This window comes from Schistocerca americana, chromosome 1 (genome assembly GCF_021461395.2).
Source record: "Schistocerca americana isolate TAMUIC-IGC-003095 chromosome 1, iqSchAmer2.1, whole genome shotgun sequence".
NCBI lineage: Eukaryota > Metazoa > Arthropoda > Insecta > Orthoptera > Acrididae > Schistocerca > Schistocerca americana.
In genome coordinates this window covers 898,242,053-898,259,473 of record NC_060119.1, presented here as the reverse complement: position 1 = coordinate 898,259,473, position 17,421 = coordinate 898,242,053, and the positions used below count along the sequence as shown (strand labels likewise).

The 17,421-nt window shown below is 38.5% G+C and overlaps 1 protein-coding gene across 1 annotated transcript in view; it reads right to left on the bottom strand.

Moving 5' to 3' along the window:
• Positions 1-1,926: 1,926 nt before the first annotated feature.
• Positions 1,927-17,421, bottom strand: part of LOC124547466 (dynein assembly factor with WDR repeat domains 1) — a 92,815-nt gene continuing 77,320 nt past the window's right edge. Inside the window, exons 8-9 of the mRNA XM_047125107.1 lie at positions 8,787-8,924; positions 1,927-2,124 (exon numbers count right to left, since the gene is read on the bottom strand). Coding sequence (XP_046981063.1) covers positions 1,927-2,124; positions 8,787-8,924 — 336 coding nt within the window. The remainder of the gene's footprint in view (positions 2,125-8,786; positions 8,925-17,421) is intronic.

Here is a 17,421-nt window from a genome sequence, read left to right as displayed (position 1 = left end):
CACATCCCTTAATGTTACCCTCAACATGTCTAGCTACACAGAGAGAAGGCAGTTGCTGGACTCACCCTATTCGGTGTTTCTCCATTGCTTCGTACAGTGCTAGTCAAAGTCGTGGTGTGGATGCGCTTGACACCACTTGTTACGACAGATGGCCACTTGTTATGGCTTCTGCACCATTTGTTATGGCCGCTTGCTACTTGTTAGCAGCAGATACAGTGGCTGCGCCAAAGACTGAGACGGCATAGGGTTTTACAATTATTTATTGAACTTTCTTTACAATTTCTCCCTCGTCGTTGCTGCACAGCCCTGCGAATTCCTCCGCCTAGCTGCTGTTGTGTAGATTCTCCAACAATGCGCGCCACGCGCGCCGCTGATCACACTCCGAGCCTCAGGCCGCCAGTGCTCCGCTGAAGTCAGTATGCCCTGTGGTTGAGATGAACTCCTTGCCATGAGGTCAGCTGCCGACACCTGCTGCACCGGCAGCTGGGAAGCTGTCAGTCGCAATGTCCGAGAGGTCCTGTCATGGACGGACCACGCGCCGTGGGGCCAGGTTGCCGTGGAGTCCAGGCGTCAGTCCCCCGCGGCTCCTGTGACCAAGACCGCACTGCGGCCGGTCCTGCGGGAACTTCTCACTGTAGTTAGTCAGCCATGGTGCCGACAAAACTCGGGCCGACCCCAAGAGCTGAAATTGACATCTGGCGGCGAACGGATGACTCCTGCGAGGTGGAACAGACTTCCGGAATCATCACCTATGAAGATTGAACATTCGGACATGGACCACATCCGTCCTCAGATCCGAACTGTTTCCTAATGGCTTCTGTCTGTTGCTGCCTGCGCTCCACTATTTATATCCGGCAGGAGGACGTTTTTTACCCTCGGTGGTAGCTTTTTGTTATTACTCCCGCAGTATATTGCAGAGTAACTTTGCGTACTGGCCTCACTTCTCCTTACTCAGCACTCTCCATGCTTCACTCGGTGCTCGGTCTGTGTGTGTGTCAGCTTGTTGGTAGACTGCAACTGTCAGCAAGGCTATCTGTGCCATGCTTACTTCGCAATGCCGCGATCGCTGGCTGCCTCTGTTTTGCCTTTCTCCACTGTGTGAAGCAACACTTACTACATGTGGCCGCAACATAACTTATGTTGTTGGCTGGTCGTGAAAAGCAGAGCCAGAGGCTCTGCCTTCTAGAAAGACGTCTGTTTTGCTCAAGGTCTGGATTACAAGAGAGAGAGAGAGGCAACTGTGTTCCGTACCGCAGAACACTTTAGCATCCACACACGGCTTATATCCAATGCATGCTATTGCTAAAAGCAATGGCATGAATTCACTAGCAGTTTCAGCAGAGGTGTCAGGGCATCTCTTGTCAGCAGCTGTAACTGGACAGAACTGCCTTGGTTTCGAAAGACAGGCAACTTGTGTTACGTAGGCACAGCATAAGTTGCTCTAGGAGTAAACTTGTAAAGATTTGACTGGGCCTTTGAATTAATTTTTTAAATCAATTTCCTAAAATATTCATTGACTGGCTGCCACCATGTACATTATTATTATCATTTTATGTCAAGCATAGATAGAACATTCCAATACTGAATGGACTTCACTACCTTCCAGTTCATGTACAATTCCACATCCTTCTAGCCCATTCCATCCCAGTGTCCTTCACAGGCCTCAATCCTCTTAAAACTTTGAAATCTGTACTAGCATTTCCACAGTTCCTCTCTTTTTCTTGATACTTTTCAATTCAAAAACTCCTGAATCTTGCTTCCAAAATGTTATTATTTATTTAATACCTTCCCTTTGGCAGCTCTTTTCCCTCATTTATCCTTTCATTTTCGCTTTTGTCTTGCTGTATCTTACTCTTAATGATACTGGTTTCATCACTGTTAATAAGTAAACTATGGTGTTTTTAATAGAAGATAGTTTGTATCCTTTTATTTCCATATGTGGCAAGTATTGTCTTTTGATGCAGTAACTATAATGTCTCCTTTGTAATTAAAAGCACAAGAAAACACATCATCTTTGTGCCCTTCAAGAATCTGTAGACACTTCCCAGTTTCTGAATCCCACAGTCGTGCTGTATGGTCTGCAGATGCTGTCAGTAATTGAGAACCTGCTGGATTGAAACACACCTGCAACAATGAACAATGTAATATCAGCACTCTATTGTATTTTTTTTTACTACATTGACATTATAATAGGGAGTACATGATAAATACATTGTAATATTATGCAGACACACTGCTGTCACATTCTACATGTGATTAATGTAAGGTGGAACCAAATATCGGAAACTCCAGGTTGCAATATCAACAATATAGAAAGGATAGATATCTACTCAACATAAAGATGGCATGTTGACTTGCAGACAGGTGCAATGAAAAGATTGTTACTCATTTAGCTTTCAGCCAAAGACTTCTTCAGAAGAAAAAAACACACACACACACACACACACACACACACACACACACACACACATTCATACATGCAAGCACACCTCTCATACATGTGACCACCATCTCCAGGAGCTCGGACTGGAATGCAACCATCTCATTGAATGAAAAAGTAGGGTGGAGGCTGAAATGCAGCTGGTGCGACAAATAATATCAAATGAGTGCCATGTACAGAAAGCTAAATCATTAATTATTAGTTTTAAAAACTCTAACAATTCTTCATAAAAGAACTAGAAAGTAAACAGGTGACAAAAAGAATTCTGGAAAGCAAGCAAATGTATAGTTTTCCCCCCCTCTCTCTGTGCACATCTTAAAGCAACCCTCAGTTAATGAGAACCTGAGATTCACATTAATATTTGCAGTATTGGCACCCATTATTTTCAAAATTATTGCTAGTATAACTATGACTAGTGTAAGTATGACTCTTCATTTTGGATTATCATCTTCCAGTATGCATTCAGTATTACAAACAAATATGTTTACAATTATACAAAAAATGGTTCAAATGGCTCTGAGCACTATGGGACTCAACTGCTGAGGTCATTAGTCCCCTAGAACTTAGAACTACTTAAACCTAACTAACCTAAGGACATCACAAACATCCATGCCCGAGGCAGGATTCGAACCTGCGACCGTAGCGGTCTTGCGGTTCCAGACTGCAGCGCCTTTAACCGCACGGCCACTTCGGCCGGCTTACAATTATACACATTTAGATGATGGTTATTAGAGATCCTGCAGTTAGACTAATGATGGATGAAAATACACTACTAGTTTAATCAGTTATACACCTGTACTTGGGTAATACATACTGAACTCTGAGATTAGAAAATGGTCCATATCCAACACTGCTAGAAGTGGGCGCCTGTCAGAGCAGAAAGATTATTCCTGAAGCTCAATGCATTTTGTTTCTGTCTGCCACATATTTTATATACTCCAAATATAAAGAACAGAAATGTCCTACTTTGTTGCTGTTGTTGTTGTTGTTGTGCTCTTCAGTCCAGAGACTGGTTTGATGCAGCTCTCTATGCTGCACTATCCTGTGCAAGTTTCTTCATCTTGAAGTACCTACTGCAACCTACAGCCTTCTGAATCTGCATAGTGTATTCATCTCTTGGTCTCCCTCTATGATTTTTACCCTCCACGCTGCCCTCCAATACTAAATTAGTGATCCCTTCTTGTCTAGATGTGCCACAAATTCCTCTTCTCCCTAATTCTATTCAGTATCTCCTCATTAGTTACGTGATCTATCCATCTAATCTTCAGCATTCTTCTGTAGCAGCATGTTTCTATTCTCTTCTTGTCTAAACTATTTATTGTCCATGTTTCAGTTCCATTCATGGCTACACTCCATGCAAATACTTTCAGAAAAGACTTCCTGACACTTAAATCTATACTCGATGTTAACAAATTTCTCTTCTTCAGAAACGCTTTCCTTGCCACTGCCAGTCTAGATTATATATCCTATTTACTTTGACCATCATCAGTTATTTGCTCCCCAAATAGCAAAACTCATCTTCTACTCTATGTGTCTCATTTCCTAATCTAATTCCTTCAGCATCACCTGATCTAATTTGACTACATTCCATTATCCTCAATTTGATTTTGTTGAAGTTCATCTTAAATCCTCCTCTCAAGACACTGTCCATTCCATTCATCTGCTCTTCCAGGTCCTTTGCTGTCTCTGACAGAATTACAATGTCATTGGCAAACCTCAAAGTTTTAATTTCTTCTCCATGGATTTTAATTCCTACTCTGAATTTTTCTTTTGTTTGCTTTACTGCTTGCTCAATATACAGATTGAATAACATCGGGGAGAGGCTACAACCCTGTCTCACTCCCTTCCCAACCACTGCTTCCTTTTCATGCCCGTTGACTCTTTACAACTGCCATCTGGTTTCTGTACAAATTGTTAATAGCCTTTTGTTCCCTGTATTTGACCCCTACCACCTTCAGAATTTGAAAGAGAATATTCCAGTCAATGTTGTCAAAAGCCTTCTCTAAGTCTACGAATGCTAGAAACGTGGGTTTGCCTTTCCATAATCTATCCTCTAAGATAAGTTGTAGGGTCAGTATTGCCTCACACGCTCCAACGTTTCTATGGAATCCAAACTGATCTTCCCCAAGGTCAGCTTCTACTAGTTTTCAACTTCTCGTTCACTTATCTTGAGTCTTGCATTGTTTTGCATTTATTTTTAAGCTGGTTATGTTCTTTATGTTTCCTGACCCAATTTATGTTTCTTAAACAAATCTGTTACCAATAAAGTTAACTGGATGCTCATAGCATTCCTACTTTACATCACACTTCTTATGACTACCAAAAATTTTAACTGATTTGTCAGATACCAAAGTAGCAGGATTACACATTCTGATCAAGTGCCTGAAATCAATAGGTGCAAATACTGCTGGCATTTCAGCAGATTAATAAATAATTACTAACAGACTTACTGAAAATAGAACTTTTAACACAGCTTCATTAAGCATCACTCTCATTCACTTATCTTGAGTCTTGCAATGTTTTGCATTTCTTTTTGAGTTGGTTGTGTTCTTTTTGTTTCCCGATGCACTTTATGTTTCTTAAACAAATCTGTTACCAATAAGGTTAACTGGATGCTCATAACATTCTTTTTCAGTTTTTGGATTTCAGACTACAGTGTCAGACAGTCCCCTAGATACATAACTTACGATCAAATAGTGTGCTATATAGTTTCAGTTTGTATTCAAGATACTGACTGTTATTTAAGTATACAAAAATAGTAGTCCCTCATGTTGAAATTTCCTGAACTCAAGATGATATTGAGTCCCATCCACTTGGTTGTCTGTCTCTCTCTTTTTGTCCAGCCTAACATTCTGGACACTGATCTGTGTTCATAATATACATGTTTTAAAAAGGGACATGTTGGCACCCTAATGAATGTGCTTGATGATGGTGATCTGTTTTTTATGGAAGCTTCTAAGCCAGAAAGTAAATTGAAAGATCAATTAAGAATGCAAGACTTTCAGTTATTGTTATGCTCTTGATCCCTTTCACCAATGAATTCCTTGCATCACACATGGATGACTTATCTTGAGTATTCTGTTGAGGCATAGGACTCTCTGAGTAACACATCCACTTACTTCAAAGAAGTTTGAAATTAGTGTGGAAATTTCATTCTGGATTCACTAGCTATCAAAGAAGTCTATTGAATTACTGCTCTTATCTTTTTGATAATCATTGAAATTGCTGTCCTTGAAATTAAAAAGTGTCACCTCAAATTTCTTACTTTTAATTTTCATTGTAAAAAGATACATTCAAGATTTATGATATGTTTAACACACAAGCATCCCCAAATGAATTCTTCTTGCCTTTTTCTAAATTTTTGATTCAATTCTTCCTCACTCCAGCCTGAGGAGATTTCAAAATAATATTATGAGTTACATAGAGAAGGGAATATAAGATTTTTACATCTGTGTTACCTCTTTTTATGAAAAGGGAGGATGTTTTTATTTTTAGTTTCCCCATTTCAATGTTGATTATCTGTTGACTTTTATCACCAATATATTTTCAGTGTCCAGTTCTTATGATGCCTTTATTTATTTCTTAGCTGAGTTTGGAAGCTTTGATGATTTGTTTAATTTCTTCTCTGTCAGAGTATGTTTTTGAAGGTTCTATAAAAACAATAAGTGTTGGTATTCATATGTTACTCAGTCTGCAGAAATGCTGTCAAAAAACACATTTCCATTAGTGAACAAATGCATTCATGTTTCCCTAAGTAAGTCCATGATGTCATTCATGTTATTTTCATTCTTCCATCACTGTTATGTTACGTTTCTACATTCTATAACTCTCTTGTATTTACTGAAGATCACCACCACTGGAACTGTTAACATAAAGCTTTCTGACAAATTTTATATCTTGGGTGAACAGAAGAACACAAGCTGAATCTCTTCCACCTGCTGTTGTTGTACTCCTATTAATAATTTTTCTTTCTCATTTTACGTTTTGAGTCTAGTTACCATATGTATGTGCAAATCTGTCAAAATGTTTTCAGACAATATTTGTTGCAAATTCATTATTCTGATAATTTGTCATGATGATGATTACAATGATGTGTTTAGTTTTAGTGAAACCATATTGAGTAGAAGCAATGAATAACTGAAATTATCATAATGGCAGGTAATGATGGGATCTGACTGAGCTAATCAGTAGCTTTGGAAATGTTGACACACACCATTAAAAAGCTATGACATGAGAAGTGACAGTCATATATTTTAATTTTCAGGAAACTAGTTAACTTAAAAGATAATTAGTATTGAAGTCTGGACACACCCAAAATTTCTATTTTCTATTGTACCATTACAACTGTCTCATTCTCAAGTTTACCATCACACTTTAGTTTCCTTAATTTTTATGGGCCAAATGACACCCTTTATTAACTGGTTAAGCAACTAATTATGACATTGTATAAATTATCATAATGTCAATTATGGCAACTGTATTCATAACTAGGTAATTCTCAATGTAGGCACACAAAATAGTTCTGCAGTCTTTTGCATTTTGTTAACTAATTACTTATTATGTAAACCAGATTATTGCCTGACCTTGAATTGTGTCAGTATCCACAATTATGCAGAATAACCAGTATGTAGAAAATAGATAGTTAACATTTCAATGCAACTTTGTGCTTATTTGGATCATGTTATGCAATGAAAGATTTAAAAGTCTGTCCGCCATCTGATATGGAACAATTAACAGCCTCACATCATTTTTCTTGTCTACATTATGTGTCAGTGAAGATCTGTGTGAACTTCTGTGATTGATCCCAGTACAAATGATGTGTGCCTATCTGAACTTTGAACTTCATGGATATGTTTTGTGAACCTGTGTAACACTGAATGTCTGTGGTGTACATCCAGAACTGTGCTCAACTGACTGTGTTTTGTATGAACTGTGATTAGTGGAATGAGGTATATAACAAGTATTGCCACTGAAACTCACTGGTTTTGTGGTCTAGCCCGGTTCTCTTGATTCTATTATATAAGTGATTCTATTTATATAAGTGTTAGGAATTGGTCATTGTTCCACAAAACCAATTCAGGTTTCTTAAATGTGGGAATAAGTGAATCTAAAACAGTTGTGTTGCATCCATCATTGTTTAACATCACACAATACCCAAAAAAGTTTTCAGTTTGAGACGACAAACTTATGCACTACCAAGAACACAAAGATGCGGCTCAAACCATGTTAGTACCATCACTTCTAACAGAAATGTTCACAGATCCTGTATTTATAAAATATGTAAATACAAGGAGAAGATATATCAAAACGTAGTATCAAAGGCAACAATGCTGAGGAAAGATAACTTAAGAAGACTGTATGGTAAAAAGTCAAAATCTACTAGGGAAATTATAAAAATGAAGACACAGAAGACACACAAAGTTCTGGGAATCAAGCTTAAAAGTGCAGACAGCATTGATATTGGCAAGAAAGACCTTCCAAATTATATACATGATTAGTTCAAAAGTGTTTCCTACATTTTAGGCTCGAATTTCACAAATCAGGAAAAATTTAAATATTGTATCCAAAAACTGCATACAGCATGAAGACAGTTCAGCTGTAAATCTAGTCAGCCCATACTAGGTTTCCCATAATTCCTTTAAGCCAATGGCCTTGCTGCAATGGTAACACCAGTTCCCATCAGATCACCGAAGTTAAGCGCTGTCAGGCTGTGCTAGCACTTGAATGGGTGACCATGTGGTCTGCTGACATATTGGCAAGTGGAGTGCACTCGGTTCTTGTGAGGCAAACTGAGGAGCTACTTGATTGAGAAGTAGCGGCTCCAGTCTTGTCAACTGACATACAGCTGGGAGAGCAGTGTGCTGACCACATGCCCCTCCATATCCACGTCCAGAGACGTCTGTGGACTGAGGATGACGTAGCGACCAGTAGGCACTGTTGGGTCTTCATGGCCTGTTCGGATGGAGTTTTCAGTTTTATAATTCCTCTAAATCACTGAATGTTAGTGATGGCAGCAAGGCATAGTGAATTGCTTACTCACCTTTGTCAACCTGAGATTGTGCTTCATCTCTAATAAATTTATCACAAGAATTGTTCTGCTGATTATCAGTATCTGTTTTACAAACTTAGTATCACATCTAGGCTCTTAAATGTAAACAGTCACAAAACTGAGTGTATCTCATATACACTAAATCAGAGAATTAGTAAAGTGTGTCGTTTGTCTATGTTTTGCTGACCACACATTGTAAATACAAATTCAAGTCTGCATTGTGAGGAGCTTAAGCACTTAGAAGCTGCTAGTATTTGCAAAAATAATTAAGAAAGATTTTCTAATATTATTTATTACCTTGGATACTTCCTTAGTGTGACCTTCCATAGTAGCAAGTTTTATTAGATTTCCTTTAACTTCCCATATTTGTGCTGTGGCATCACTACTTGCTGTAGCAAGCCGTCTCCCTGCAGAGTCAAATGCTATTTCCAACACCTAAGAGTAGAATGGTTGCTGATGTAAAAACTTTGCTGTCACATAACAGGAAATATTGAAGATACCTAACTACAGCTGAGAAAATATAATAAATAAAACATAATTTACATTCACTTTTTACCCTATAAACTACTGGGGAAAGGATGGCAGAGTGTTGTTTCAATGGGTATTAAACAATGTTCCCATGAGTTCCCTCAGTAGCTATGGGCATGGGATGGATGCTGCTTCTGTGTGGAGTATGAATTTAGTTAGTATACAATGTCTGTGTCTCAATCTCTGGAAGTAGGGATTAAAGGAGGAGAAACAAAAAGATGTGGCAATACAACAGTGGACTCATATTTCACTTGTGGACCAAGTCCCAGATTAAACATCCAGAACTTAAGGATGGTCAAACACAGTGCTTTGTGCAAAAGACCACATCCAGCTTGAATGGAATAGCAACACCTATCAGTTGAAACATGGGCATCATAATAACACCATGAATCCGTAAATATTAAACCCATGTCCAATAACGATGTTCCTTTGAACTTAAGATGAACTAATACTGACTTCAGGAATTTATAATTTTAAGATCTTTGCTCTTGTTTTCATATGGTGGTGTCATACACTTGTGCCCTGTAAAAGTTCCATTTTTTCTCAAAATACATTAACCTAACTGAAATACAAGTTTAAAATCTTCAAATCACCTAAGGTAAGTCTGATATGTAAACTATTAAAAGTATTTACTCTTATAGTGAGAAAGAAAACTAGAACTACACTATTTACTCACTGTTTTATAATTATGGCTCCTTGACACACATATGATTTAGAATTTTAAAAAATAAAAACAAAAAATAATGTCAATAAAATCGTTAAGCTTGGCAAGTGGCAGTCACAATGACTTACCAAGATATCAACTGAAGTATTATGAAGGCATGTTGAAAAGAAATGCCCCCTAATTTTTATGCAAAATCTCTTAACACACTTTAAATACAACAAATATTATTAACATCCTACATCTTTACTCTTCATGTCTACATATTTACAGGCCTCGGCTGCTAGAGGGCTCTGAATAGTAGTGGGTAACAGGGCAGTGTGTAACACAAATATTTCAGTGCGTGAGAACCAATGTGCTGTAGTCAAGTTTTGAATTTGAAGAATTCATCCACACATGGAGCACCATCTCCTTCAGGATGACAATACCAGACCACACACAAGCGCTGTGGCACCTGCAACAGTCTGATGCCTTGCGTTCATTGTCATTAATCATCCAACATACAGCGCCAAATGAGCCCCATCTGATTTTTTGTCTGTTTCCGAAACTTAAAGAATACCTTTGACAGATTCACTTTGATAGCGATGAAGTGGTGCAAGCAGAGGTGAAGTTGTGGCTCTGTCAATAAATTCAAAACATTCTACAGTGATGCTAACAACAAACTGGTCTCTTGTTGGGAGAAATGTGTTTGCTGCCAAAGTAATTATATTGAGAAATAAATATGTAGACAAGAAGAATAAATATGTAAAATGATAACAGTGCTAGTTTTATTTAAAAACGTTTCAGAGTTTTCACACAGAAAATTAAGAAGCATTACTTTTCAGCATGCCTTTGTAGTAATAATTTCAACTAAACTTAGTAGACATCTGACTCACTAAATGGAATGAATAAATGTGATAGTGAGATCCCCTAGGCTCCACACAGTTCCAATGACATTTAAATCCAAGCCTACTACAAGAGAACTCTGTCAATAAAATTCTTCTGGGTTTGAGCCGCATTGTCAACTATAAAATTCCGATGTTTCGGCAACTGTTGCAAGGCACCTTCCTCAGGGTGTATTGCTAACTGCTCATTCAGCAGTTAGGAAGGTGCCTTGCAACAGTCACCAAAATGTCGGAATTTTATAGTTGACAATGCACCCTCAAACCCAGAAGAATTTTACTGACTGTGACAACAGCTGCAGAAGCCCATGTTTACATTTAAGAGAATTCTGTTAGACTTTCCAGAATGAACTAAACTGGGAAGAAAGAGTTCTCCCATATCTTTATGTTTTGTAAAGTTGGGATAAAAAAGTAACCAAGCAATGCTGGGTAAACTGAAAGTAATGTTCTGACATTTTCTCAAGTGATTATATATTGAGAGACATGAACAAGGACCGAATTGTTACGAGCCACATAGTTACATGTGCACATCGTGTCATCAATAAATGCACGTTGCAGCCTTCTATTTAGAAATTTTCTGTCAAATGTAATGTTATACTGAAACAGGTGCTGTAATTTATGAGCCTAAAATATGTACCATCCCAGCCCGACCTCCTTCCTGCCTGATACGTCAGGGTTAATCTATTATACCATGCCGAAGCATTTTATTTATGTGACTATGTATTACTTCAATTTTTAAATAAATAAAAGCAAACATATTGATCATCCACAAAATTAGCAGAGCACTTTTTACTTCCTGTTTACATTGCTGGCCATTAAAATCACAATTAATAGATTATCTATCAAAGTAATATATAGACAAATAAATAAAATACTTCTGTGTGGTATAATAGATTAACCCTGAGGTAAAACGTGTGGTAATATGATTTCATTTTGATATCTGATGTAATAGTACATGTGACTGTCACGTACATAATGGCACACCATATCATCATGCCACATGCTGGGCTCGTGTGACAATGATAGATGTTATCTGGCAATGTTCGCTTGCCTCAGAGCCTCTATGCATGGGTATGGGCATGAAAATGCTATATGCAGAAATGGTACTCATCTGAAAAGACAGCAGCGTGCCACTGCTGAGTCCAGTGTTTGCATTGGATGCACCACTGTCAACATGTCTCTCTTCTGCTTCATTGACGAGAGCTGCAACTACAGACACTGTGCTGACAGCCCGTAGTGCTCCAGACATCCTTGTATTGTCCACGTGGACACTTGTCTTGCTACAAACAAGCCCCTTTACTGTCTCAAGATATGCATAGTGTCGAGCTGATCCTCCTCAACCCGTTGCTTCCACATTTACATGACTGTCACAGGATCCCAACCAATAAAAGCAAGAATATCATGGAATGATAACCCAAAATATAGATAGATCAAAGTTCTTCCACTGTCAAATTCCACCACAAGCTGGTAGACATTTATCACTTTTAATGAAAAAAAATAGCATAACATGATCTTTTCACAAACAAACAATATTCAAATCCAATTTCTGAAAGAGAAAGTTGCTGTGTTATTTTCCTCAAATTCAGAAAGTAGAAGGCTGTACTACCTACTCTTTATGGTTGTACTGAAATGCTTATCATCTGCATATTCAGGAATGTGGTACACTTCAGGGCAGTCTAACATCTGTTGTATACAACCTTCAAGGTGTTGCGATCTTAATAGATAGCAATTTAAATCACTGAACATCTCTGTAGAGGTAAAGCTGGTCAAGCTGCAACAGAGTCCTTAAATCTTTACCTTGCTTGGGCAAGTGCTCTACCGGCTGAGCTACCCAAGCACGACTCATGACCTGTTCTCGTAGCTTTACTTCTGCCAGTACCTCGTCTCCCACCTTCTCATTCTGGAAACAGAGCCCTTATTTATGTCTGCAATTTCCTTTTGTTAGGTTGCCAGTGTTCCTCTTGTGTAAGTACTAGCTATCAGAAAGACACATACTCTAATAGGGAAAAAAATCACAACACCAAAATGTAATTAATGTAAAGTAATGAAATGGTGGGAATATATTTGTCTAGGTAACACATTTAAGTGATTAAAATTGCATGACCACAGGTTAATGTAAGTGCAAGATAAGGCATTGCAAATGTGAAATGCTGGCACATTAATAACTGGTATAACCACCAGAAAGTTGAACACAAACATGCAAACGTACATGCATTGTATTGCACAGGTGCCTGTTTCAGTTTGTGGGTTGGAGTTCTATGCCTGTTGAATTGGTCAGTCAATACAGGGAGAGTTAATGCTGTTTGTGGATGACGCTGGAGTTACTGTCTGATGATGCCCTTTATGTACTTGATTGGAGGCAGACATAGTGATAAAGCAGGCCATGGCAACAAGTTGACACTCTGTAGAACATGTTGGGTTACAACAGCAGTATGTGAGCAAGCATTATCCTTTTGGAAAACACCACCTGGAATGCTGTTCATGAATGACAGTGTAAAAGGTCGATATCACCAGATTGATGTAAAAATTTTCAGTCAGGTTGCATGGGACTACTACAAAAGTGCACCTACCGTCGTACAAAATCACACCCCAGACCATAACTCCATGTGTAGGTCCAGTGTGTCTAGCACGCAGCCAGGCTGGTTGCAGGTCTCAACTGGCCTTCTCCTAACTGACACATGACCATCACTGGCACTGAGACAGAATCAGTTTTCATCAGAAAGCACAACAGACCTCTGCCTTTTCCTCTAATGAGCTCTCACTTGGCATCACTGAAGTCACAATCGGCGGTGCTTTAGGGCCTGTGGAATGCACGCCACAGGGTGTCTAGCTAAAAGCTGTCTTTGAAGTAACCAATTTGTACAAGTTCATTATGTCACTGTGGTGCCAACTGCTTCATAAATTGCTGCTGAATATGCAGTACAATGCACCACTACCACACACCAAACATGCTTTTCTTCCCTCCTGGTAGTGCCACATGGCCGTATGAAGCCCAGTCTTCTTGCGACCATACATTCTTGTGACAATTGCTCCTGCAAGCCATCACATACAGTGGCTACATTCCTGCAAAGTCTTTCTGCAGTATTGTAGAAGGAACATCCAGTTTGTCATATCTCTATTACAAGAACAGAAATAATTCTCAAAGGGCACAACATCAAGTGTGTTTTTTGACCACCAGCAAAGTTGAGGAATTTACTGTGCTCGGTAAAAGATGACCTTGCTCATAGGAAATGTGGTGTGTATAAGATACCTCGACAAGGTGGAAAATCTTATATTAGGCAGATATGCTGAACCATGTAAGAAAGTTGCATTGAACACCATTGTCATAAACACCTGGGGCAACTTGATATATCAGCGGTAGCGGAGCATTGCCTGAGCACAGGGCATCATATGATTCACAAGAAAGACTGAAATTTCATCCCTACTGTCATTATGTTGTTAAGGAGGCCAGACATGTCCATATGGCAAACAATTTTATCAATAAGGATGCAGGTTTTCAGTTAAGCACCATCGGAATCCAGCACTGGCTACTAGTGATGGGCTAAACTGCGATTTTCCGATATCAGTGATTTCTGTGAATGCTACTTTTCAGTATCTGTTATTCTTAACTGTGATTTGTCGCAGTTAAGAGTCGCAGTTAAGGAACATAGGTCGTGTATCCCTCCGCCACTGCTATTTCTGCTACTTCCGCGATTTCTGCTACTTCTGCGATTTCTGTGACTTCTGCTACTTCTGCGATTTCTGTGATTCCTGCGATTTCTGCGACTTACCACCGTATGAAAAAGTTCCATCTGTCAACACAGAAAATTGCATCTCAACAAACCTGTCATTGGCAAGTATGTTTTATGTTTTTTCTTCCGTTGGCTTTAATTTTGTATTAAAGAAACAACTGTGAAAATATTAATAGTGTAATTAATAAGTAAGTAGCCGTACAGTACCGTAATAGTTCGTATTTAGAAAATGAATTCTAACATATTGTTATGTTCACAGGTACCTGAACTACATTTCAGTCACTCAGTAAAGTGATAACTCAAAATATCATTGTCAACAGATCTGAAGAAATTGCCACTGCGTCTTTAGACCGTTTTCGTCAGACGAGAGGTTAGTTTCTAAGCGTTTCGATGGACTTAATTACTTCAGTGAGATCGTTCTTGCAAATGTGATATTCATTATAGCAAATATTAGCAATCTACTCTGTCAATTATATTGCTAGTAATTAATGACAGCAAAAATTGTTTAATAATCCTTGTGTTTTTGCAGACACAGTTCTGACTCTGATTACTGGTTGCTGTACGTATCTATCCACATCAAGGCTGTTGAGAGAGACTCGTGAAGATTCAAGACAGCTCTTAGAGGATTTGCAGTTTAAAAGTGAAATAATTGTGAAATAAGTGTGTGAATGATTAAACTGTGATTTATTGAAGTTATTGTGCGATTTTAAAGGAATAATAAATGTCAAATACAGTGAGATAGGAAGATAGTGGAACAGGAGGGGAAAATTGCTGCCCTTCAGGCTGAGCTAGATCAGGCTAGGGAAGATCTGGACAGGTTAAGGAGGGAGAAGGGCAAAGAGAGGTGGGAAGTGGCAACAGGTAGCAGAAAGAACAGGCCTAGAACTAAGTCTGACAGTTTTGTGGTGAATGTCAAAAATAAGTTTGACCTGTTGCTTCAGTTAGAAACTGATGAGCCTCAAGCAGAGGTAGGTGTAGACAGGACACAACAAACTTTCAATAGGAAATTGAAAAATAATGTAAGAAAGTCATCGAAAAGGAAGAAAGTTTTGTTGTTAGGCAGTTCTCATGCCAGAGGTGTAGGCCAACTTCTGCAGGAGGAATTAGGACCAGAATACCAGGTCACAAATTTTTTCAAACCAAGTGCTAGTCTGGATCAGGTGACAGAGGATTTAGGTTCACTCTGTAAAGGATTTACCAGGGAAGACACCGTGGTTATTGTGGGAGGGCCAGGGAACAGCATCGACAGAGATCCTGGGTACAGAATAGAGTGTGACCTGGTAAAGATTGCGTCAGCATCGAGACACACCAATGTTGAACTTGTATCTGTCCTGAGACGCCATGACCGGCCTCATTTGAACTCTTCTGTTGGGAGAGTTAATTTGGAGTTGGAACAGCTGCTTGGGTCGGGTGTGGGGGCTCATATTGGTGTGGTTCCTGTTGATTATCTCAGTAGGTGGGACTATACCAGGCACGGCCTACATCTCAACAGGAAAGGGAAGGGGAAACTGGCTGGGGTAATAGCAGGAAGTTTAAGGGGGGGAGGCACTGCCATGAATGGTAAAATACCAGTGGTTACAGGTGTTGGAGCAGCACCTTTTTTAGGATAGGTAAGACAGAAAGATGTCAAGTTCTACGAGAGGTCAGGATTGAAACAAATCTTCAGTTTAGGAAAGAAATTAAACAGCACAATTCTAGCACATTTGATCACCAATCACAGCTATCAATTATAAATTTTCACCAATCACCAGAAATTTTATCTCCACCAAGTTGTATCTCAGTCCTAGGTAATTGCATTGATGAATTAAAGTCACCCAACCCAGTTGACATAATCTGCCTCTCTGAACACCATGTGACCACTGGTATAGGAACTAGGCCTAAGCACAATGAGAAACTCAGACAGGAGAGTACTGCAAATCTTAGAATAAGGAAAGGTTCTCATAAAAGTATAATTAAAAATAATGTAAGTATATTTCATCAAAATATTGGGAGTTTAAAGAATAAAGTAGATGAGCTTCTGGTTTGTTTAGAAGATTTAGAAGCTGAGAATGAAATAGATATACTATGCCTGTCTGAGCATCACATTGTTACTGATATGGATAAGGTAAATGTAAGTGGATATAAGCTCTCTGCACATGTAATGAGAGAAAATATGGAGAAAGGAGGAGTTGCCATATACGTCAAAAGTTATCATTGTGCAAAAAGCATAGAAACAAAAAAGTTTTGTGTAGAGAAACATATAGAAGCATGTGCCTATGAGCTTAAATTAAATAAAGGCACATTTATAATTGTAACTGTATATAGGTCCCCATCAGGAAATTTTCATCTATTTCTGAAAAATTTGGACTCCTTGGTGTGCTATCTGTCAGACAGGGGGAAGCAAATTATTATTTGTGGGGACTTCAATGTAGATTCTCTGAAAGAGGGTAATAGGAAAAATGACCTTGAAGTATTACTCGGTTCTTTCAATTTGACACCCGTTATTGATTTTCCTACTTGGGTGGTAAAGGATAGCAGCTCACTGATAGATAACTTCTTTATAGACCAAGATAAGTTTAACCAGATAAATGCTCAGCCTGTTGAGAATGGTCTTTCTGATCATGGTGCACAGCTAGTTACAATATATGACATAGCTCCATTCAGCAATACTAAACAGTCCTCCAAAGTAGTACATTCAGTCAACGATTTAACAATTGCAAATTTCAGGGAAAGCCTACAGCAGTTAGACTGGGATGAGGTGTACCGTGAACCTGATGCCAATTTAAAATATAATTTATTTCATGACATTTTTGTAAATGCATTTGAAAACTGCTTCCCCAAGAAAATAGTTAAATATACTCGTAAGAAACCTTGTAACAAACCCATGGCTTACTAAGGGTATAAAAATATCTTGTAACCGGAAAAGGGAAATGTATCTGACAGCAAGAAAGAGTAGTGACCCAGAAACTATCAAAAATTATAAAAACTACTGTGTTATATTAAGAAAAGTTATTAAAAAATCCAGGAGTATGTGTATCATGTCTGAAATCAGCAACTCTGATAATAAAATTAAAACAATTTGGAATATTATTAAAAGAGAAACAGGTCAACCAAGAGCAGAGGAAGACAGTATTACCATCAAATTGAATGAA